Genomic DNA, 24,742 nt, shown 5'->3' with positions numbered 1-24,742 from the left:
AGGAAGGAAATATTCAAGACAAAATGCCAGAAGGGGCTGATCTACGAAATACAATCAGCTTGTACAAAATGCCTTTGAACACTTTCCAAAGACAGAGATCTTTACCCATCAACTCCAAATATTTTGCTCTTTGCTAGAAAAACAGTACTTTAAAAAAAGGGGGGGCAGGGTGGGAGGCAGGTGGGAGGGTGGGTGGGTGATTACTCGAAAGCACTTTAGAACTCCTGATCATTCATTTCATGGACAGGAGACGAACAATGGAGCAAGGCCTTCAAACGGATTCCATTTTAGGAAGCCTGAAGCTCTCAGGGATCCTAAGAAAGTTACCTTGGTCTCCTTGCTTTCTACATTCATTTTTGTGTTTTTGCCTTTGTTACAATTTTTGCATTCTCCAAATTAATGGAGGTAAGGGGAAACAGCCTAAGCACACAAGAGAAAAGAGGGAAAAACCTGACCTCTGAAGCTAACGCTTCACGCCCACAGAACATATTCCGAGACTTGACTATTTAGGATTAATAAGTGCCCCCCCCCCCCGTATATGGCACTGTAATAAAGTAACAATAATGATAACAATAACGAAGGTGCCTTGATTCTAGTGCCTTACACCTTACTTAAAGTGCTTTAATGACTCTAATGGATTGAAGCATCCCTGTGAGATCAAAGGCAGATATTATCATTTCCAGTCTACATAAGAGAAAACCAAGGAAGAAAGGTTAAGTGACTTGACCAGGCCTCACTCATCAATACAACGATGTTCTGACTACGGTTAAGGGGCTACAAGCACTGTGCTGTCTACAGAACTGCTCAGCTCAACCTGGACACCAACAAAACATCTCTCCAGCTGGGAGTGGTACTGGCTTCTGAGAATTTAAAAAAAAAAATCCACTTAAACTTCTTTCCAGTGAAAACAAAAAATTCGCTAAAATGTCACCACAAACCAACTTTTGTACAACAACAACCTCCTTTCTCTCCACGGTTAAGATCTATAGACGCCGCCACAAATCACCTTGGTTTAAAAATCTCATTTTGATGTAAAGTTCAAAAATAAACAAAACTTGAAATATAGGGGACAGAACAGAGAATCCAGTCTTATATTCTTCTGCCTACTAGTTAATGGGAGAAAGTCGCAGAGCCTCTTACTTCCAAATGATAAAAATCTAACCTTCCTCCATGCTTTGACATCTGTTAAGCATGAACACAACACACCCAGCAAAAGAATGTTCAAGTACCATGTCACAAAAAGCAGCAAGATCATCTTTAGGCAAGGCCCGGCATCAGCAAACAGAAAAGCAAGACATGTATTGGTCTTATTAATATTTGTATCTGTCATGTCCTCCTTTGGTAAACACTAACTCCTCCCCACTAAGAAAGGAACAAATAATCTAACCCTAACATGAAGTCTCTTTACCACTCATTTACTTGAGCTATCAAATATATGATTAGAATTAAAATCACAACTGGAATTGGTTCCTAATAAAAGTTACCCTTGCTCTCTTTCCCACCCACACAAAAGTAATTCTGTTTAGAAATCTTTTGGGTTTTTTTTTGGCACTACCCCATTCTTAGGGTGTGTAGCTCAGTCACTGCCAGTAATTGCTTCCATATAATACTGTGTTTTCAAACATGTTTGCATACTTCTGATGATGCATAACATTTATATTGCATTTAAAACTCCAGACAGGCACACAGATTTATTTTGGGTTAAAAAAAAAAAAAAAAAAAAAAAACAGCCTATCGAAATGTACCAAAGTGAACACCGGAGGAAAAAGGGACTTCAATTCTAAATATTTAGCCTTAGGAAGGTTGTGAAAATTAATCAGAAATATAAACACCCATTTAGGAAGTAACTCGACCTAAAAATCTGTGACAGAAGATATGAATATATATCCTGCATTGACACAAATTACTATTGCTCAGGTCTGCACACCATAAATAGGCTGGCTAATCATTATTTTACTTAAGGTAATTTCATTGACCCCTTTATAAGACCCACTTGAACAAAGCACAAGTGGAAAACTAGTAACCGCAGCTCATATTTCATTCCTCAAAAAGTACAAATAAAATCTTTTACCTACTTCAACACAGAAATATACTTCTAATGGCTAAGATTAAAAATTCAGGAGACAGCAGGTGTTAGAGAGGGTGTGGAGAAAGAGGAACACTCCTCCACTGCTGGTGGGGTTGCAAATTGGTACAACCACTCTGGAAAGCAGTCTGGCGGTTCCTCCAAAAACTGGGCACCTCACTTCCAGAAGATCCTGCTATACCACTCCTGGGCATATACCCAGAAGACTCCCCACCATGTAATAAGGATACATGTTCTACTATGTTCATAGCAGCCCTATTTATAATTGCCAGATGCTGGAAAGAACCCAGGTATCCCTCAACAGAAGAGTGGATGCAAAAAATGTGGTATATCTACACAATGGAGTACTATTCAGCCATTAGAAACAATGAATTCATGAAATTCTTAGGCAAATGGATGGAGCTAGAGAATATCATACTAAGTGAGGTAACCCAGACTCAAAAGGTGAATCATGGTATGCACTCACTAATAAGTGGATATTAACCTAGAAAACTGGAATACCCAAAACATAATCCACACATCAAATGAGGTACAAGAAGAAAGGAGGAGTGGCCCCTGGTTCTGGAAAGACTCAGTGAAACAGTATTCGGCAAAACCAGAACGGGGAAGTGGGAAGGGGTGGGTGGGAGGGCAGGGGAAGAGAAGGGGGCTTACGGGATTTTCGGGGAGTGGGGGGGCTAGAAAAGGGAAATCATTTGAAATGTAAATAAATTATATCGAATAAAAAAATTTTTAAAAAAAGGAAAAAATAAATAAATAAATAAATAAAATACCTCTAATAGTAAACAACAAATTCTGTTTCTAAACAACAGACATAGTTTTTAAGATTCTGTATAACTTCAGTTTGAATATTTTAGGTTTGCAAAAGTCTACATGGTAAAGTCTTGGTGGTCAACCTATAGTTGTCCTGGGAGGGATGGAATATTTGGTAGGTGGTCCCCAGTGGGAGAATGTAGACTCCCTGATGCTGTGTCCTGTGAAGGGACACTGGAATCTCAGCTTCTTCCTAACTCTCTACACTTCCATGAGGTGAACAGAGCTTTTCTACTATACCACACATAACAGGCTACTACAGAACCACAGCAACAGAGCCAAGTGACCAGGAACAGAAACCATGAGCCCAAATAAACCCTTCTTCTAATATGACTAACTCTGATGTTTGCTATAGTAGCAGGACACTGACCAAGAGTATCTAAATTCGCTAACTACATTGCTCTCCATGGTTCAGCGATTTCATAGTTGGGTTGATTCTGCCTTCTCAGATAAGCACATGTCTATGGAAGAACATAAAATCCCCCCCCCATACAAAAGGATGGGAGCAAACATAAGAGAGGAGGTGAGGAACTAAGAGGAGATGAGGAGGTAAACAGGAAGAAGGGCTGTGGGAACTGAGCAAAGGGGAAATAGTAAGGAAGACAGAGGAGGGGGAAACAAAGGGGAAGAGAGGGAGGGAGCTGGGCCTGTCCCAGGAAGCACAGGATTCATCATCTCTGCCATCTGAGTCTTGGTAAGTAACACATCCAATCCCAGCTCTTGATCTAAGGAAAGGTAATGACCTCTGTACATAAAGAAGGAACAAAAGCAGCTAAGGGTTCATTTTATATTATTCAAGATCTATCATGCATACATTCTATGCTGGTCCAGAGCCTTTGGAGGGATTTCTGCTCCTAATATGGTAAGCACATAATAAACAGACAAACTTTAAGGAAAAATCCAAAGTCATCAGAAGTTTTCAAGTGTCATAATATGATTTTATAAATTCAAAATGTGATTAGACTTTGATTCTGAATAAGGGCTCTATCACAGGACCCTAATTTTCTCAAAATATTCAAGCAAAATTTTAGATGTATCCTGGAGCAACACACCCTCATGAAGTGAATACAACCTAAATTCTTTGATCCAGAAGTTACAATGGCATTAATATTACTAAACCTATTATTAAATTATTTAATTGTTAATCAATGTCTAGAATGCACAAATTAAGCTAAGCCTTCCAAAAAGAATCCTTGGCTTATATGACACTAAAGCTAAGGACTCAGGTATTGAAATGCAATGGTGCAGAATTACCACCTGGCCCTCCACAGCCAAACTCTAAAACCCCCAAAGTCTTCTAGTCAAAGGAACAGCTTTTCCCCCATGGACTATGATCATTCAGAGATGAACTTTAATTAAATCCAGGCAATGAAACTGTATATTAAATGTAGTGTGTTAAGTCCAAGCCTTCTTCCTTCCAAATCAGAGCATGCTCACAACTTCCTAATGCTTCCTGTTAGGTCTACATATTAGCAGAGATGTAAATGATATCACTTTTCAACCTTAGCAGTGAATTTCTTCACTTTTTACTGCTTTCTGTCCCAACTTTAATGTTCTTTTAATGTAGTTTTTCCTGTGTGATATATCATATTTATCTCCATAGCAATCCATCACTATTTCCTTTAATTTAAGCTACACAGAGACTGATTATCCACAACAGCCTTTCCCTCCTGTGCTCCCTCTAACAGTATACACTTTATATGCAAACACAAATAATGTGCATGACAGCCAACTGCGTCTTTTTATTCCACCCTCCCGGCTGTCAAACAGAAGTTGTTCAAATCCAAAAAGTCCAAATTGCCACGTCTCTAGTAAGTACAGTGACTACAAGATCTGATAAGGAAAAGGGGAAATCATTTGAAATGTAAATAAATTATATCGAATAAAAAAATTAAAAAAAATTCTTTCAATATAAAAACAAAAGAGAGAGAGTGAGAAAACTGGAAACCTAGACCTGAGGAAGAGCAAAATAAAGTGAAAGAATTGGACGTTTGTTCTCTAAAGAGTAACATCATAAAGACTTAGAAGGAGGAATTATAGTCTCTACAAGCCGTGACCTCAGGGTGTACTGAAGCCAGGCAAGGATATTACACAGAATTTCAAGCGTCATGAAAACAATATTCTGAGACAAAGATGCAGACATTGGGAGCTAAGCCCTAAGATAGACAGCTTGGCAGGTAGAAGCGCTTGCTAACCAGCCTGAAATCCACACAGTAAAAGGAAAGCAGTAGATATACCACATTTTTTGCATCCACTCTTCTGTTGAGGGATACCTGGGTTCTTTCCAGCATCTGGCAATTATAAATAGGGCTGCTATGAACATAGTAGAACATGTATCCTTATTACATGGTGGGGAGTCTTCTGGGTATATGCCCAGGAGTGGTATAGCAGGATCTTCTGGAAGTGAGGTGCCCAGTTTTTGGAGGAACCGCCAGACTGCTTTCCAGAGTGGCTGTACCAATTTGCAACCCCACCAGCAGTGGAGGAGTGTTCCTCTTTCTCCACACCCTCTCCAACACCAGCTGTCTCCTGAATTTTTAATCTTAGCCATTCTGACTGGTGTAAGATGAAATCTTAGGGTTGTTTTGATTTGCATTTCCCTAATGACTAATGAAGTTGAGCATTTTTTAAGATGCTTCTCCGCCATCCGAAGTTCTTCAGGTGAGAATTCTTTGTTTAACTCTGTACCCCATTTTTTAATAGGGTTGTTTGGTTTTCTGGAGTCTAACTTCTTGAGTTCTTTATATATATTGGATATTAGCCCTCTATCTGATGTAGGATTGGTGAAGATCTTTTCCCAATTTGTTGGTTGCCGATTTGTCCTCTTGATGGTGTCCTTTGCCTTACAGAAACTTTGTAATTTTATGAGGTCCCATTTGTCAATTCTTGCTCTTAGAGCATATGCTATTGGTGTTCTGTTCAGAAACTTTCTCCCTGTACCAATGTCCTCAAGGGTCTTCCCCAGTTTCTTTTCTATTAGCTTCAGAGTGTCTGGCTTTGTGTGGAGGTCCTTGATCCATTTGGATTTGAGCTTAGTACAAGGAGACAAGGATGGATCAATTCGCATTCTTCTGCATGCTGACCTCCAGTTGAACCAGCACCATTTGTTGAAAAGGCTATCTTTTTTCCATTGGATGTTTTCAGCCTCTTTGTCGAGGATCAAGTGGCCATAGGTGTGTGGGTTCATTTCTGGATCTTCAATCTTCACAATGGAGTACTATTCAGCCATTAGAAACAATGAATTCATGAAATTCTTAGGCAAATGGATGGAGCTAGAGAATATCATACTAAGTGAGGTAACCCAGACTCAAAAGGTGGATCATGGTATGCACTCACTAATAAGTGGATATTAACCTAGAAAACTGGAATACCCAAAACATAATCCACACATCAAATGAGGTACAAACAGAGAGGAGGAGTGGCCCCTGGTTCTGGAAAGACTCAGTGAAACAGTATTCAGCAAAACCAGAACGGGGAAGTGGGAAGGGGTGGGTGGGAGGACAGGGGAAGAGAAGGGGGCTTACGGGACTTTCGGGGAGTGGGGGGGGCTAGAAAAGGGAAATCATTTGAAATGTAAATAAATTATATCGAATAAAAAAAAAAGGAAAGCAGTAGCTCAACAGACTGTCCTTAGATCACCACCACCACACACCCACACACACAGAGACAGATAAATGTAAAAATACATCTACAGGATGCAATGATATATTATCATAATATATAGATCATTTTCAGTTTTAAAATGTTATTATCAAACTGATCTGAGTTACTGTAGTCAAATCAATAACCTAAAATAAAAATGCAAAAGTCACAATTTACTAAGCCTGTATTATGTCAGAAACTTTCACATACAATAGAAGAGAGGACAAGGAAGCAGGTCTTAATGTGAGACAGCCATGAGATTATATTAAGGATTTCTGATCCCTGAGGATAGGGATATGTGTGTATATGTGTGTGTGTGTGTTTGTGTGTGTGTGAGTTTGTGTGTGTTTATGTGTGTATGTGTGTACGTGTGTGTATGTGTGTGTTTGTGTGAGTGTGAGTGTGTGTGTGTGTGTGTGTGTGTGTGTATTCTTTTGCCTGCTTTTAGGGACAGTATTATTATAATAATAAAAACCCAATGACTAAACAAAATATATTGCTGCTGCTGTCTGCTGATAGAGTAATCCCAGAAATCATGAATTTAAGGCAATAGGTTGGCTATAGAGCAGACACTGACTCTAAGACTACAAACAAACTACGAACAACGAGCAATTTGGATTCAGTATTTACTCAGTATATGGAGAAGGAAAGGAGACTAAGCGCTCTGGTGAGTCTGACAGGTCGACTGGTCATGTGATCCTGTTTTCAACATGAGACCTCTGCCACTCACTGCGTTCTCTCAGCATTTACTCACAAGCACTCTCAACCCTAACAAACTCTCAAGCTCCTAAGGTTCTTAACTGAGGTTCTGAGAACTTCAATCCTTCCTCATTTTATTCTGCACAACTCCCCCAATTAGCTTAAATGTTAAAATATATCTAGTTCATCAACTGATAAATAGATAAGGGAGATATGATATATTGATAGAATAGTAGCATGTGGTGGTAGAATAAAGTATTGGCATCAGCCAAGGCTTCTAATTTTTTCTACTCACAATTCATTTTCTATGAAAACATTTTTATATAATTCTAAGTGTACAGACGCATAAGATGCATATTGAAAGCAATAATAAAATTATTTAAAAGATTCTTTGATGCATATATATATATATATGCACATATACAAATGTGTTCATTTATTGATTGAAATTTGCATACAAAGATGGACATGGTTTTTTGTTGATGCTTATTTTTACATAGGGAATTAAATCTTGGCTACTGCAGGATGCAGAGATTAAACTTCTTCAGAGAGAGGTGGTCTTTGATTTATAATGACCAATGCTGAGGATGCCACTTCACATAATACATGATAAAACATGATGTAAGGATGTAAGGATGTAAGGATCTTAGAAATGGTTGGAAATTCTGTTCTACCCCAAGCCATAGTAATTTTTCATGAAATTCAGAAAAGCTACTCATGATGCCTATTTCCTGTTGAGGAAGGGTGGGTAAGACAGGGTCTTACCCCCTCCCAACTCTTCACAAGCACACTGCACACCTGGTTCTGCCTCCACCTCCCAAGTGTGCACCAAGACTCACCAACAAATAGCAATTTTGAAATCAAACATTCTAACACAATAAAATCCCAAATGCTCATTAATACTCATTTGTACTTAAATGCTAAAAAAACGATGGTAGAAAAATACTAAAAGTGTTTGTTACCATAATTAAACCATCCTGTTTCTGTAAAAGTCGAAACTTCAAGGTTTCGTAGAAGCACTGAATTTAATAATTGCATACGATAGTTTCAGTCCTGAGCTGAGGTATGTCAGGCCACCGGTGAGTCCACAGGGGGTGAGGGACTGTAGAAGACGTTGCAAATCTTGTGCTTCCGAATGCAGACTGCAATGAAGTGACAGGGCACCACAGTGCAAGCAAGACCACAAACACACAATAAACTCATCACGTGTTTGCTTTTGAATCATCAGGGATTTTGTTGCTGTATATTCAGGGTCTTCTGCTTTGGCCAAATTTACTGCAACCCCCATATTGAAGTTACATAATTATCCACAGTTATGTAGAGATATGTTGTGAATGATGCTTAAAAATGGTATGCAAATGAAAGAAGATTAATGCAAAATAACAGACAATTCCATTTGTATGAAATTACCAATAGACAGAAACATAAAGAAAGATTTATGACCACATACATTCAGAGAAAACTAATATTGAAAGATGACAGTTAATGGTATGCATTTCTTTTGGAGCTTCAAACTGTGGTTTATTTGTCCAGATTCAATAGAGATTCATTTTTAAATTTGCTCTATCAACAAGGCATCTTAGAGACTGATGGTCAAAAATATCCAATTCAAATTTTCTAAAACAAACACTTATTTCTGTTGTGGAGGAAAGGATCTCAAAGAACACATTCTCATCTTCTCATCAGGTAAGATGCAGAGCAAAGCCTTTCCTGACCTAAAATGAGAGCTCTGGTTGAGGACATGGAGCTTTGGTTGCCTTGAGTTTTAACGGTGTGTCAATTTTCACTTTTCTGGAACTTACATCTAGCTAACTAAAGAATATGGAGGCAGAGGTGCCGTTTCCTCCTGGAAGTCTTTAGACTGCACCCTGTCTGTGTAGACAGGTCCATAGTGTGTAGACTGGTGACTATCTCCTTTATTTCTCTCCTCAGCTTCATTCACAGTGACCTAAGCACACACAATGTCTCTGTTTTATTCACAGCCGTAGTTCTTACCAAGCAGTATCATTTTTTGCTGTTGTTTTGTTTTACGGATTTCTGATCCAAGGACAGCCTTTACCCTAGAGCTACAGCAAGCCTATGACCAATATTTGAGAGGGGGAGGGGAAGAGGGAGGAAAAAAGGGAGGGAGAGGGAGACACAAGATTCATATAGGAATGGATGAATAGGTAAAAGGTGCATTTCAGGGAAAAGACTGACTAATTCTTAAAAGGATTTATTCAGAAGCAAACCATGTGAGCATATCTCATGTAATGAACAAAATCAGAATACAATCATCTAGGACTCTGGGCAAACAGAGGTCTCATATTATTCCTGTCTTAAGAGAAAAAAAATCCTGAAAGTATGACTACAGAAACTTAAATGTAACCAGTGACAGGGTACTAAATATGTTAATATCATAAACACATAAACCGTAAATGATCAGAAGTTAGGAACAAGTAAGGGAAACAATTAAAATAGAATTGTATCATATTTCTTGAATTTGGTTGGTTCTCAAACATTAAATTCGGATGTTGCTTTTACTCATAAGCTCTGAAAAAGCAAATAATATTTTCTACATACTGTTCACCATAAATCTTAACTTACAATTCAAATTTAATCTAAACACAAACATAACCCTAAAACCTCCGCCAGGCCCACAAATACTCAAGACAACCAAAATCTGATTTCCAGGACAGCACTTTTAACTTTACAAGTACAATATTTATACTGAGGAGATAAATTATGTAAATCATAATGGCTTACACTTGTATCATATCTAAGCCTGCACTTTTGCATTCTCCAAGATTTCTACACATTTACCCATAGCTCAGTTGGTCTACTGAAACAATTTTACATTTCAGACAGTTGGATATTGATTAAGATTTAAGATCTGTTTGGGAAAAGCTTTAAACAATATCATTCACATTACTTACTTAGCACTTGATCACAGTGTCTATACAACAAACCCAAATTTAAAATTCATTCATAAATTCAGCCTCTATTGAAGTCACTATACCATTCACCTTCTTTCCATGCTGCCTTAAAATATTAAATTCAAACATCAAATTCATATTTAAATTAGATCAGTCTTAACTAATATTAGTTGACAACACAATTAGCCAAAAGAATATTGGTAATCTTTCCAGACAGAAATATTAAAATCCTTTTAAATGTATAAAATCTTTATTGCAAGTGTTTGTTTTGATGCAGGGCCTCAAATAGCCAGGGTGGTCTTGAACTCACTGTATAGCTGAAGGTAACCTTAAATTAGGTTATCCTGTGAATGAGGGTAACCTGTTCTACCTCTCGGCATGGAATCTGCAGGTATATATCACCATAAAAGGTCTATACAGTGCCTCTACCATACCTGGTTAAAGTTCTTCCAGGACTTTAAAACCTAGTTCAGAGCAGTACATAAATATACTAGCAACTCTACTAAAGGAACAATTGTGATAAGGAAAGGACAAGATTAAGAAACTAGGGAACACTAAGCCTGGTACCAAACAGGTAAAGACTATCAGAGAAAAGTGAATGCACACAGGTAAGCTGCCCTACACTCAAAAGAGGCTCTGGCTACACAGCTGAGGAGTTTGCCCAACGAAGAGCAACGACACTGTCAGAAGATTTTCTTTGAAGTCTCCAACCCCAAGAAGACTGTCCTGTAGAGAAACTGAAGGCGACCTGAGCAGCAAGGTAACACGCCAAGAAAGGGCTCTGAGCAGGGATAAAAATACACCACCAACCAACCCCAGCCCTCCAGCTACAGCCACTACAACTCAGGATTCAAAAGACATTCAAAGGGGAAGCAGCTGCAAAGGACGGTGAAATGAAAACAATGTATTTAATGTCTGAACGGTGAGAGCTGGACGTTAGCACAGAATCCGCACTTCTACAGTGCGGACTTTTGGGGGGGAAAGAGCAGGTTTTCAGTTCACAGAAAGGCCTAGGACCTTAAACAAACTGTGCTGAACCCATTAACCTAATAGATAAGGTTAAACTTGTGCCCATACTTAAGCCTTCAGTGTAGTGCAAACGTGCCTTAAAGTATCCCACTAGCAAAGGATTCCACAGGGCCTTCACATCCTATCTGACAGGGCACACAGCTATTCTGTATTTCATGAAGGCCTTAATTATTCTAAGAAGGTAATATCACACATGGAAGGATTTGGGCCACAAACACATAAATGCGTCATGAACTAAGATGCACTAAGGTTCGCACTGTTTACTTCTTGAAGGAGCTATTCAAGAACACATTCTTGAGCCAGAGATGGAACTAAATGGATGCAAAGGAAGAGGGAAGGAGGAGGAAAGAAGGAAGAGAGGGGAGCAAGAGGGAAGAGAAGGAAGAGGCAGAGGGAAGGAGCATACGTTTACCAGGTCCTTTAGCCACTCCTTGGATAAACCATAAAAAGCTGTAAGAGAAAGCATGCAGGGCTATTGCTACACATAGACAGTTGTGTGCACACTTAGCACGCACAAAGCCCCAAGTAGGGAGTAAAGGGCCAACAAAAGGAGGGAAAGGCTCTAGAAGGGAAGGGAAGAACAGAGGCCAGGGGGGATATAAACACACACATGCCAACCTTACAAAAGCAGTGGCCATGTGCACACACTACCAGGCCTTCCCGGAACCAGAACCGGAATCGGAATGGAACCACACACCCCCCTCCCGAGCATCTTGTACCATTGTACCTACTTAGGTGAGCAGACCTACAGTTCAACTGCTCCAGGACCTGCAAAGAAAAGGATCACAGAACCTGGGATGCCAGTGCTGTGACAAGAAGCAGACTCTTCTGAATAGCACCAAAAAAAAAAAAAAAAAAAAAGAGCTAAAATTGCCCAACAAAATGCAAGGCAACGGGAGCTGAGTGGCCTATCCTGGCTGATTACTGTTCTAAGACTCTCATCGACGGGGGTGAAATACAAAGAAAGTGTGTGCTGGTTTTTACAGAAAACATATGGGAACTTACCTGGGGAAATTTACTCTCTCTTAACTAAACAAGGACTCTTTTCAGGTATTTTGAGTTGAAATTGAGAAGGACATTCTTAATTATAAAAAATATGGAGGAAAAAGTCAGCGACTAGTGAATATAATGCAATGGTATTCTCCTTCATACCTGGCATGCGGGTTGGCTTTTGTCAGCTTGACACACACTAGTCACTGGGGAAGAATGAACTGAATGACTCCTATCAGTTTGGTTTGTAGGCATGTCTATGTGACAGCTTCTTGGGGGTTGAGCTACATGGAAGGCCCAGACCACAGCGGGCAGTGCTATCTGTAGGCAGGTGGTCCTGGGAGGTATGAGAAAGGTAACTGAACATGGGCCTGGGAGCAAGCAGGAAGTGTCGTTCTGCTGAGGTTCCCATCTCTGTTCCTGCTGGAGCTCCTGCTCTGACATCGTCAGTGATGGACAGTGATCTGGAATGTGTAAGCCAAGGAAGGCCTTCCCCCACAAGTGCCCACAAGCGATGTTTAACACAATAGAAAGCAAGCCAGGAGCATGGGTATCTGGCAGCAGCTAGAACAGTACTTTACATACATAGACCTGGTGGATAGGTCAAGCAAATAGAGAGGGCAGCCTAGAAAAGATAATGGGGATTCCAGGCTCCCTGGGAAAAATAAATGGCAGAGAGCACAGGAAGAGAACAAATTAACGTATTCCCAGGCAAGAGAGGGTCAGGGCCAAGGCATAGAATGGAAAGGAACGCCAATTTCGTGAGTCTTCCTAGATGAGCGGCATCTCTCTGTCCCCTGACATGAGACCAGCAACAAGCCAACCTAACACCTCCTTCAGCGACCAGGACCTCTGGCAGGAGAATCGAGTTTACTCCAAGACACCATGGTCATCTTAAAGTCTCCTGAAGACCTTGCTCTTAAAATGAAGGACACACAATGAGTTTCCTGAGCGTCCTTCAGGCACTCACTAATATGCTAGAACTCCGAAGGCCACACATATACACAGCAGAATACAGAGTCTCAAGCAGACTGCCTGAGTGTGAGTCTCTGTTCCCCTACCACCAGCGATCAGACCTCAGGCTAAATTGCCCTTGCCTCAGTTTCCTGCCTATAACAGACAAGAAACCGTCTTTTCTCTGATGGACCTATCCCTAAGGATAAAATGTACTTCAGCTGTAACTCTAGTTATTATTTTGTAATTAATGATAGTATCTTTCCAGCATGAGTATTTATATGAACAAACTACCTTTTGGTAAATGTATTTGTGGGACGTACAGCTATTCTGAATACCACTTCTTAGAGTACTTTACCCCCTATGCCACAGACAGACAACTATTAATCAAGCTAGAATCTCCTACTTAGCTTGATGCAGCTTCAGGAGTCTGCTGATGAGGATTCCACAAAGGATGAGTTAGTTGATCATGGCCCAAGAATTACCAATGCTTCATTACTTCATTATGTCTTTGCCACAGAGTTCAATCTAGTTTGTGTACTGTACCTTTAAAAATATGGTCCCAGGAACAGGGAGTATGTATCAGTTGATGGACACTTGGAAAATGCATGACTATATGATGAACTCTGGGTTTGATTCCCCAGTACTAAAAATAAAGGTTAAAAAAAAATCCATAGAATCCCAATTGGTAGAAGATTTACCAAGATCTTTACAAAAGAGCCTATAACTGGTTTGGGACTACCGAACCCTTGACTTGCAGCTCTAAGGGGCCCCCAATTCACCAACATCTCAGTGACATTTATGCTGTTGTTCCCTGTGGGAAGCAATGGAAAACTTCAGATAAACTGAGATAGGTCCCTTTTCATTATTCTTTAACAACTTTATACATGCGTTATATTGAATTTTAGTCATTTTAACCCCATTATCATCTCTCAACACTGAGCCCCCTCATTCTCATTTCTCCCATTTTCATATCCTTCTTCCTTTTCTTTCCTTTCCTCTCTTTTTTTCTTTGTCTCTTTCTGTGACCAACTCAATTTAATCAAGGTTGCTTGCAGGGGCATGAGTTAGTGGTTATTTATTGAAGCATGGGCAATTTGGCAATGGCTATAATTATGAGAAAAATGATTCTTCCTCTTCTAGCAACCATTAACTGCCAACAACTCTTCACAAGGTCGCACAAGCCCCTTCCCCACATGTACAACAGTGTGAATTCAGGAGCACAATGGCATTGCCATCGCCAGAAGGCAGCAAAGATTGGTCCCTATAAACATGATGCCTGATTTAACAACAGGAGTGATCCAAAGTGTGGTACCAGTACTGGAAACACATTCCTGTGGTGACGAGGTGGAATGGAAAGAAAAGGAGCCATTTAATGAAGCAAAATCAGAAAACTAATGCCAGAGAAGTAGTTTAGGCAAAGAGCAGAGAACAATGGGAGAAATTAACTTCCTCACATGCTCCATAGCCTGCTGGACTTCACCTCTGGATAATCCTCTCTCCTCACCACACTAGGTCAGTCCCCCCCACCACCTGTGGCAGCTCCTAAGGGCCTCAGCTGAGACATGTTTCAGCTCCCACAGGATTCTTGAAGCCAGGACTCAGGCTGAATGTTGAATGTGTACTCCCGACCAGAGCCTAGCCAGGTTACAATAAGAGCCCTCCCTACTCTATCTTCAGGCAAGTCTTACAGTTTGGCTTAAACCCCATAGGTTCTTACATGCAACAACAGACATGAATCTCAAATGAAACCACCACACTTACAAATACACACTGTATGATTTACATTTGTATCACATCCGGAAAAAGACTAAACTACAGGGGTGAGAAAAATATTGCCAATAACAGGCAGGAGAATAGACGTTATTTTCTCTATCACATAGGGGTACTTTCAAGGTGTGTTGTTTAATTTACAAACAAGAACACTATATTGAATAGTGCATAGTGCTCACTAGGTAGCTCTTCTGTGCCTTGATGAATTCTTTGCTTTCCCAACTCCACACAGTTCTGACACCAGTATGAGGCGTGATGTGCCCTTGGTCAGTTACCCTGTTCCAGGAATCCTGTTTATAATTAGTTCAAATCTTATTTTCAGTGTGAATACTTTTTCTTTGCTTCACTTTGAGCTTTCTTGACAGATTTCTTTTCTATTATCACTTCTTTTGACCTGTCACATGAGTTTATCAAAGACAAGGGGACAACATAACTACATGCCTGTCTGCTCATAAAACAACAGAAAGAACTAACACCACTAATACAGTGAATCATAACTCATTAACATGACTTCTGATATAATTAGACTATACTGATAGGGAACTGGTGTTAATTAACCATGGCAAGTAAAAGCCAGAGTCATGTAAAAGAAGAAACAATTACACTTAAAGTAATTTTAAAATGAATGAACTGAATCACCACAGATTTAAGAAATAGGACTTGAGTACCTTCCTACATCTTATAATAATCAAAGAAGTGGGGAGGTCCCTGAAGACGCAATTCCATCTAGATTAATAGATGAGAAGAAATTTGTCCTACAATTCCAACTCTGATACCAGTAACAAAATTATAGGTACTATTATGTTTTTATGACATTCCTTTTACAAAGTAATATTTTTTCATTGGTTGAATGGACCAAGAGAGAATAATATTAGACAATACTTGTAGAAATCCAACCAGACACTATCATACAAATATACACAGCGACTGCAACTGGTACTATTCTCTAATGTGCTCACAGAATCCTCGTAGCCACCCACAAGGCAAGTGGCATTATAATCACCTGTATGTATAGCAGAATGCCAGAGAATAAGGAAGTCCAATAATTCATCTACAGATAGGCCAACAGTAAGCAATAAAGCCAGGATTTGAACTCAAAAAGCAACTTCACAAATCAAGCTGTTCAAAATGCTATTTCTCTCTGCTTTCTGTACAAAATAAACACAGTCATCAGGAAGGGTACCCAGTACTGATCCCTAGATATTGCACAGATATCACTTAGTGATGTTCAACACCACACACAGTTTGCTCTCCTGGGACATCAAGTACAACAAACAATGACCCACTGAGTTAGAAAAACCATTCCAAGATGCTAAGGGTGGCAGGAGAACAGAGTGAAAAAAATTCAAAATAAGTCCATTATTTTCTTCTATGGAAAACTGACATAAATACAAGAAAATCACTAATAAAATTCACTTTGTAAGACTAGAAAAAGTCTTGTATTTATCATAAATGTGTCTAAGAAGAGTGCTGTTACAACAAGGTATGGAGCATCAACAAATTCCACTGACATTTTCAATACCTCTGACCCTGAAAGTTAATCATACTGCTTGCAGAGGTCTGATCTCACAAGAATTCCATAAGGAGCAGGAACGTGAGGGCCTAATAAGGATGTGTGACACAGGAGCAAAGGGATTAGTTAACTAAAATAAGTGGATTCCTCTCTAAATATAATCCGCTCATAAGGACATTTAGAACATTTGTATCTCATTAGGGGTATTAAGTGAGGAAAAGAGTCTCAGTACCAAACAATCCTAATTATAATTCATCTTAGGAAATAAAGTGAGTTTTCGTAACTGAAATGGAAAATGTATGGCAGGAAACATCTTTAATATAATAACAGAACTGTCACCAAACTCAGACTCTAAAGCAAACACGGCAGGCTAAAGGAACACAATGAAAACTAACTAACTGCTCTCAGAATGACAATGGCTTTTCATGTTTCTCAAAACATGCTTCTTCCTCTGTCATCATAACAACCCAAAGCAGAAGTAAGATGACCGAGAAAAAGAGACTCAGTTTGTAAGCAGCAGGAGACATAATAACGGTTTACTCTAACACATCTTCCATGAAGATGACACAAGAAGTAAAATCAAGGCAGTTCATAAGGCAACTTCACCATCAGTGGGCTTCCATGTGGGGAAAACTCTGTCTACTTCGCCATCTCACCAGAAAGGAGAGCTTGCCAACCAAGTATTGCAACAATAAATAAATAAACAAATAAATAAATAAATAAATAAATTCTACAGAAATGGAATGCATGGTGTGACTTCTTGTTCTTAGATGTTCAAAGACAATTTTACTAAAATTGAAAAGAGAAACTTGAAAGCAGGTAAGCTGTAAACCTCAGCAGCTGTCACAGAATTGAACAGGGAAGGGTTTGAGTTAAGCCAACATGGAGATCAGCCACCTGGCAGATAACAGCTACAGGGAAGACACAAAAGCTTTAAAGAAAAGGAGACCTAAAGGACTAGAGAAAGCATATTTAGCTCTGGCCAGCAACCTAAAGACAGAAGAGAAGAAGGAGGAATACATATGTTCCGTTTTGAGTCAGAATTCACAATGGCAGGCAGACCCAGCATAAGCTGATGGTAGCTCTGTAGCTTCTGCATCGAGGATGCGAATTCCAGGAAGGGAACGTAAGATAATAAAACAGTAGGTCAGAGGTGATGCCCAGTGTTGGGTATCCATCACAGCTTCGGCCTCTTACTGTGGTAAGAGTCTCCCTCAGAAGGTAGGGCTGCCTCATTGCCTTTTTGAGCTCCACAGCCTTATTGCAAGCAGTTAATTTTCTAAATTTCAGATAGGAAGTAATCACTACCCTCTCCTAGCACAGTTCCTCTCAGGAAGCACTGGAGAAAACTTGGTCCAGTGTCTACTCTCAAGGCTGTTCATCTCCATGACTAAAATCATGAGGCATCTCTCTCTTTGTTGAGAGCTAGGGCTTTCATGCTCCTAGTCTACACCATGCCCCCAGGAAAGACAGGGCAGGCATAGGCATCAGTGTTTTCACATTAGGTACAAGTATTTGCCTCGATTATTTTTAAGTATCTATTTGAAAACTGTGAAGGGGTTGTTCTGTGGAAGTAAAAGAGACAGTTGCATCATTATCCAGCGGTGGATAAGAAAACACTTTACCATTACATAACAGAAAGATCAGAGAACAGGGAACTATTTTCCTACTGTAAGACTCAACCCAGCTTTTAAAAAGCTGAATTTCTCAGCCAACAAAAGCAATCAGAACAATAGTCTATGTTATCATTAATTTTATACTTTCCAGTATGGCCCACTCCTCTCTGTAGTAAGTCTTGGCTATGGGGAATTAGGGTTGGGGGAAGAATATAGGGATTTAGATCAGTCAATGAATTTTGCATGATGTATGTATATATGTATGTATGTATGTATGTATGTATGTATGTATGTATGTATGTATTTGATAAATGAACTGTCCTTTCTTGATTAGGCAACTTTTCCTTTCCTTGAAAAATAGTGTCAATCCTGTTCCTATTCCTACCTGCCCCTGGTCCACCTACAAATTCTGTTTTCCCTTTCTAGAAGATCCACGTACCCACGCCCACCACAGTCCTCTCTCCTTGTTACTTACCCTCTCTGGGTTTGTGACTTGCAGTATGATTATCCTTAACAACTAATATCCACTTACAAGTGAGTACATATCATGCTTGCCTTTCTGGGTCTGTGTTGCCTTGCTAAGGATCATGGTATTTTTGATTGGTTGGTTGGTTGGTTGGTTGGTTGGTTGGTTGGTTGATTTGTAGTCTAATCTATTTGTCAACAAGTACATCCCACAAAAACTAACAGTGTTTAATAAAAGTTCCTTTTATCAATAATATTCTCATGTTACTTAAAAATTCCACAAAAATCAGCTCTTTAAAGGAATCTTTTTATAACTGAAGCCTTTCAACTTAAACGCTTATGCTAGCTAGACTGAGTATTTATAGATACTCAAAATAGTACACCTTCAATTCAGATGTCTAAGAAAGCAAAGTATGGTAGATGTTTCAACAACAAAATCATGCTTCCACAGAATGTCTGTTGCAAGAGAATATATCTGTAAAATCACATGTGATAAATGTTTATATGTCAGAAATATAACTAACTCATAAATACACAAAACACAATCTAACATTAGAATTAGAGCATCTGTAAATTCAATATCCATTATCTGCCTTTCTGGCTCTCCATGGATGTCAAAAACAACAGGACTGATAAGCATCCTTTTCACTGTCTGTAGTGCATGCCCACAATTGCCGGCTAGTTTAGTAAGTACCCCATTGTGGCTAGCATGGCAATAGATGTTCAGGTCAGCCTGTTCGGCAGATGCAAGAAACCATGGACTCTGATATCAGAAAGTTAGACTTTCAACAATATGGCACACAACAGAGAACTTCCTGACCAGCACAAAACATGGTGGTTGGAGAAATGGAGCATGATTAAAATAAAAGAAACAATACGGAGAGTTCATGATCTAGTGACATTTCTATCTTTAGTATAGATTTTAAGATCTAATATACTCTAAGCCTCTCAAAACAATAACTATTATTCCCATGAGGTAATAATCAACTTGAACTCAGAAAATTCAAGTTCAAGTGTACTGTATGCTGAGACGGTAGTCACGGAGTGCACAGTGGCACTGAGTGAGTTCTCACATACTTTACATTCTATGGCCATCTGAAACCATGCATGAATGAAAACACACATGGTGTCATAAGCACATCACAATCTCTCCTAGATAGCAAAGTAGTGAAGTATTAATAACTATTATATGTCATTAAAAATATCCCCTGGCTCTTCTGAAGAGAACAGTATTCTCTAGCTCAGTGTAAGGAATCTGTTCAGTAGCCATGTTACAAAAATCCAAAAGCTAAGTTAATGCTAAAATGCTTATCAACCATGTGGGTTCCAGAGCCCACATTATGAAAAAAAAATTACAAAAAAGCTGAACCCCAAGAGGAGAAAATCTCTGTTAATATCGGGTATCCTACTGAAAAGTCTTGAGAAACTGTGAGTTCTTGCCATCTCAGAAAGCAGACTGACTTAAACACCTATCATTACAATGGCCACAACAAAGGTACCACTCCTTGTCTACCGGGGTGGTAGATGAAAATCCATGCTGAGCCTCGGGAAAGGAAGCTGAGCTGGACTCTCCCACCAAAGAAACAACTACCTCCACAATGGCAAGTATGGGCATTCCATGGGGAGGAAGAGGTCCACCTCCCGATTTTCATCTGGCCTTGCTCCCATGTATCAAGTTAATGTTTTAGCTCAGTGAAAGTAATTACCAGCCAGGCTCTGCAATCCATCATTCACCCTGGGCATTCTTGCTGACTCTTTCTTTGGTTTCTAGGACACAAGAATCTCTTCTGTTGATCTGTAAGTGCAAAGGAAAGGTTTGGTTGTTACTAGTTTCTTGCTATTCTAAATTTCTGCCAAGTAATTAGACTAGAAAATGAACTATTTTCAAGTTTTTTAATTGAAGCTATGGGAGTTAGAGTAGTCATAGCCTCTAACAAAAATAAGATTAAAACCATACATCTTTGATGCCCCCCCACCTCTTCCAAGTAGAATGGACAAATGTAATCTGACTCTAGACAGTGAGCTCAGGGACTTGATCCAAATCACCCTCCTTATAATTTAGGTCATTTGGCAAGAATACCTTAATAAATTAGCAAACTGCATATAAATTTACAAAAGGTATTCCTATATCCTCATATCATCCAAAAGAAAAGCATTATTGGAATCCTCACTGCATAGACAATGAGTGGAAAGTTCAGAGGTTAGATGCACTATCCCCAGGAACACATTTCACAGGTTACAAAACAAATTTACCCACTCAAAACATTAGGCTTCTACACATCTTTCCAAGTAACAATAATACAGGACAGCTTACATGAGTTCTAACCAGGAGTAATATCCAAAATTGATTAGCTCTTTGGTGTTCATCACACAGTAGGCATTGTTTATTTTACATACTCCACTAAACTACAGACGTGACAAAGGCATTCTAAAATTCCCCCTCAATGCTGCCTACCATGTAAGTCTGTTTCCTTTCCATAAGTACAGTGATTAGCAATATAAATACAAGTAAATATAATAAATTTATAGATACATATGTATGTATATAATGTATAAAAGACCTATGTCGTAATAATCACAGTAATGGTAAGTTAAAATACATCAGTTTAAAACATTCTGTCCTTGGTGATCAGAAACCCTATGGATATAGGATCTGTGGCTATATACACTACCAATCTAAACATCAAATGGCTGTGTGTGACAGCTAGCTTGTTCAGACAATGCTTCATTTGACAATGGACCATGAGAACACGGTGGTCCCAGACTGACATGAAGCAATTTTTATAAAATGATCTAATGTACACATAGTTGAAAAAGAAAAAAAAGAAACTGAAGGACAAGAAAACAAAGGCCTTATTGTTGGAGCAAAATATTGATGGTAAATTATCTGCTTACAAATAAATCTATGATTAAAAAGAAGAAGAAGAAGAAGAAGAGAGAAACCAGAAAAACTACTACAGACACATTTGTGCCTGAGGAGGAGGCAGTCCTCAGAAGGGCTTGAGAGACGGTGCTAAGCAAATGGGCATCTCCATCTTGTCACACCCACGGACCACTTTCCAGGCTGACAAGATATGATCCTGACATTGTTTAGACTTCAGCTCTTATATTAGTTTTTAATCAGAAAAAGATTTTAAATGAAAAATGTCTTGACAACAGTCAAATAATCTTGTACAATGTATCCATATATTAATCTAAGTATAAGATTCAAACATTTAAAAATAAGTTTTATAAAATGCAAAGATTCAGTAACTAAAGAACTACCCAGTACTCCCAGAGCTCCCAGGGACTAAACCACCAACCAAAGAGTACACATGGAGGGACCCAGGGCTCCAGATGCATATGTAGCTGAGGATGGCTTGTTGGACACCAAAGGGAGAAGAGCCCTTGGTCCTGAGAAGGCGAGATGCCCTAGTATAGGGGGAATGCCAGGACAGGGAAGAGGGAGTGTGTGGTTGGTGAGCAGGGGGAGGGGGGAAGGGTTAGGGAGTTTTGGGGGAAAGCAGAACCAGGAATGGGGACAACATTTGAAATGTAAATAAAGAATACAACTAATTAAAAAAACAGAACTAAGTGCAGAGGGCTTACAAAGTCTACCATAGTTTGTTATAATGCCCCAGGTCCTCAAAGTCACACACCATTCACTCACCAACTACCCACGGCTTTAGGTTTGTAAACTCCACTCATAGAAGTGCACCCTATGTATGCTTGATTTTCAGCATTTCTACTGTGTTCTTTTTGTATCTTTTCTGTGTTCAGATGTTTTTAAATATAAAAATATCTGTTCCGGTTGACTACAATATGCAGAACAGAAATATGCTGTATAGTCTTGTGACTTAGGAGCAAGATAATGTATCACATAACCTTAAGGAATAGGCCACACCATCTAGGACTGTGAAGACTATTCAGTGATGTTCACATAACAATTCAATCTAAATGTCCTGGCATGTTCCTGAGGTTTAGCGACATGAGAGCACAAATAACACCACACCTCTCTTTGTCATTGAATGAAACCAAGGCACCAGGATCTACAAACAGAACAGGCAACATCTGGACTTCTTTGGTGTATAAAAATTAACTTCATCATACATACTATTTTTCTTATTTCCACTCTGTATAATTATACACAACCTGAAAGGTGTGCTAAAAAAGAAGAAGTCAGCCGTAATCCCAGAAATGAGAGCTGCTGAGATCTGCTTTTCCTCCTAGCCATTTCCTCTGACAGACTATTCAAAATACTTCCCTTCCCACAGAAAGGTGGAATACTATCGTGATGGACAGTAATAAGATAGATAACACAGACTAGAAGAAATGGATTTCGTTGCACTTACAGCATTGGTTCAAACTCCTAACTAAAGAAACAAGGCAAACTGGAGGATCTATGTATTAAACTCCTTTGGAAAACTAAGAAAGGAGGCAACCTAACTACTCAAGTATGAAACCCATAAAACAAGAATAAATAAGAATCTACAGTGAGTACAGAGAGGTACCCCCTGTTGGAATTGGTTTTGTTCCTCAAAACCATTTTTTTTTACTTTCTATTTTAGCATTGAAACTATAAACTCTTAATTATTTGATCAATGAGAAACTTAGCTCAGTCCCAAAAGTGGGGGTGGGCATAAAAAGTCCTCTTTACTTCTCAAAATTACTGTCAGAGAACACTAAGGAAATACTACCTAAGTGTAGCACGTACGCCTTTTCCCCCTTCTTGCACAGCTATGTAGCCTTAGCCCTCTAGTACATGAAACAAATAACTTACAAGGAAGGTCAAGTGCAGCGTGATCAGCTCTGCACATGTGAAAATGGACTTCAACGGAACCAGTGGCCTGCAGTGATAGGAGCCCCTGGGACACAAATGTGTTTTAAACATTTTCATTGATCATATATGTATGTCAAAGGTACCTGTTTAAAACACACTCATATAGAAAAAAATACTTTTTGTACTACTTACCACTGAGTAAACAAACACAAGTTTTAAATAATTTTCAGTGCAACAGACCTGCAATTTTATTCACCACAGCCTAGTGATTTTAAATGTCCTGTGACCCTCTTAAGTGCTGCCAACATCAACATCTGGTACCTGCACAAAGAAAACAGATTCTAAAGGATTCTTCAGAACCCTTTCAATTTAATCATATGCTTAATATGTTTCTAAGATTTTTTCTCTTCTTTCTGATACAGCAAAACATAAGTACTTTTTTAAAAAAAGTAAGAAACTGTTCTAAGAGATAGCTGTATGTTGAAAAATAAGTATCTGAAATCGAGTTGTTGCTTATTTCTTCATCCCTCTAAAGAGTTTATAAACAGGGATCTTAAAAAAATAAAAAATAAAAAAATAAACAGGGATCTGTTTAATCTGATTAAACTTCTGAGTAGGACCACCCCCCTACAAATACATGAATATGAAGAAGAGACACTGAAACCCAAAGCATAGCCTCTACGCATGTATTTCTTCTTCCTCTTGTATTTTCTAGCACAAGGATTATTTTATGACCACACTGTTCAAAGATTGTAAGAAAAATGATCATGTCACTGTGGAGGACTATGACATACACTGTTTTCCAAAGCTATACACTAACAAACTGTGCTAGGAATCTCAAAAGAATCCAATAATTATTAACTAAACTAAAATACTTAATACAGAAGTTCAAGTTGACTTCCAAAAAGTAAATCTTGCTATAGGGGAAATCAACTACATATCAAAAAGAAGTGACCTGAAGAACATTTTTTTAAGCTAAATTACTCTAAGATACCTTCTTTGGTTTAAAAAACTGTAGGAAAGTGTAGGAAGTAGGAAAACTACTTCCCGATTGCACATCATCTGAAATGGAAGAATCATCCCATACTGTGTACTTTCCAGACAGTTGCCTGGAAGTTCATGTCTATGGAAACCCCCTCCCTATCTGTGCTTCTGGATCAAGTCTGAATTATCACTGTGTAAGTAAATCAGCCCATAAAAGTTTTCCTCTGTTTCAATATCATCAACTACTAATACACAAGACATACAATGGGGAGTTCACAGCTAATGCATCATTTTCTTTTCTCAAGCACTCATGCCACACCACATACCTGCTTAATATCTAAAATAAAATGGTTGTCTTCTGCATTAGAGATTTTTCTCAAGGAAAAAAAAGCATAGACATCACTCGTATCTTAGCCAAAGTACTCAAGGAGACCCAGCATTGGGGCCTGTTAGAGTGCAAATATATTAGCTGTGACTTCGGCAAGTGCCTGTCATGTTGAATAG

The 24,742-nt window shown here is 39.0% G+C and overlaps 1 protein-coding gene across 12 annotated transcripts in view; it reads right to left on the bottom strand.

Moving 5' to 3' along the window:
* Positions 1-24,742, bottom strand: part of LOC127674881 (zinc finger protein basonuclin-2-like) — a 141,735-nt gene that overhangs the window by 92,162 nt on the left and 24,831 nt on the right. For 11 of the 12 annotated variants that reach the window (XR_007975397.1, XR_007975403.1, XR_007975402.1 and 8 more), the window contains exon 2: positions 20,202-20,290. The exons of the other annotated variant lie outside the window; for it this stretch is intronic. Coding sequence is in view for 6 of the 11 variants with exons in the window: in XM_052170728.1 (XP_052026688.1) it covers positions 20,202-20,225 (24 nt within the window). In the remaining 5 variants the exon portion in view is untranslated. The remainder of the gene's footprint in view (positions 1-20,201; positions 20,291-24,742) is intronic. 12 annotated transcript variants of the gene reach the window in all.

This window comes from Apodemus sylvaticus, chromosome 1 (genome assembly GCF_947179515.1).
Source record: "Apodemus sylvaticus chromosome 1, mApoSyl1.1, whole genome shotgun sequence".
Classification (NCBI taxonomy): Eukaryota; Metazoa; Chordata; class Mammalia; order Rodentia; family Muridae; genus Apodemus; species Apodemus sylvaticus.
This window is presented reverse-complemented; position numbering and strand designations above follow the sequence as displayed.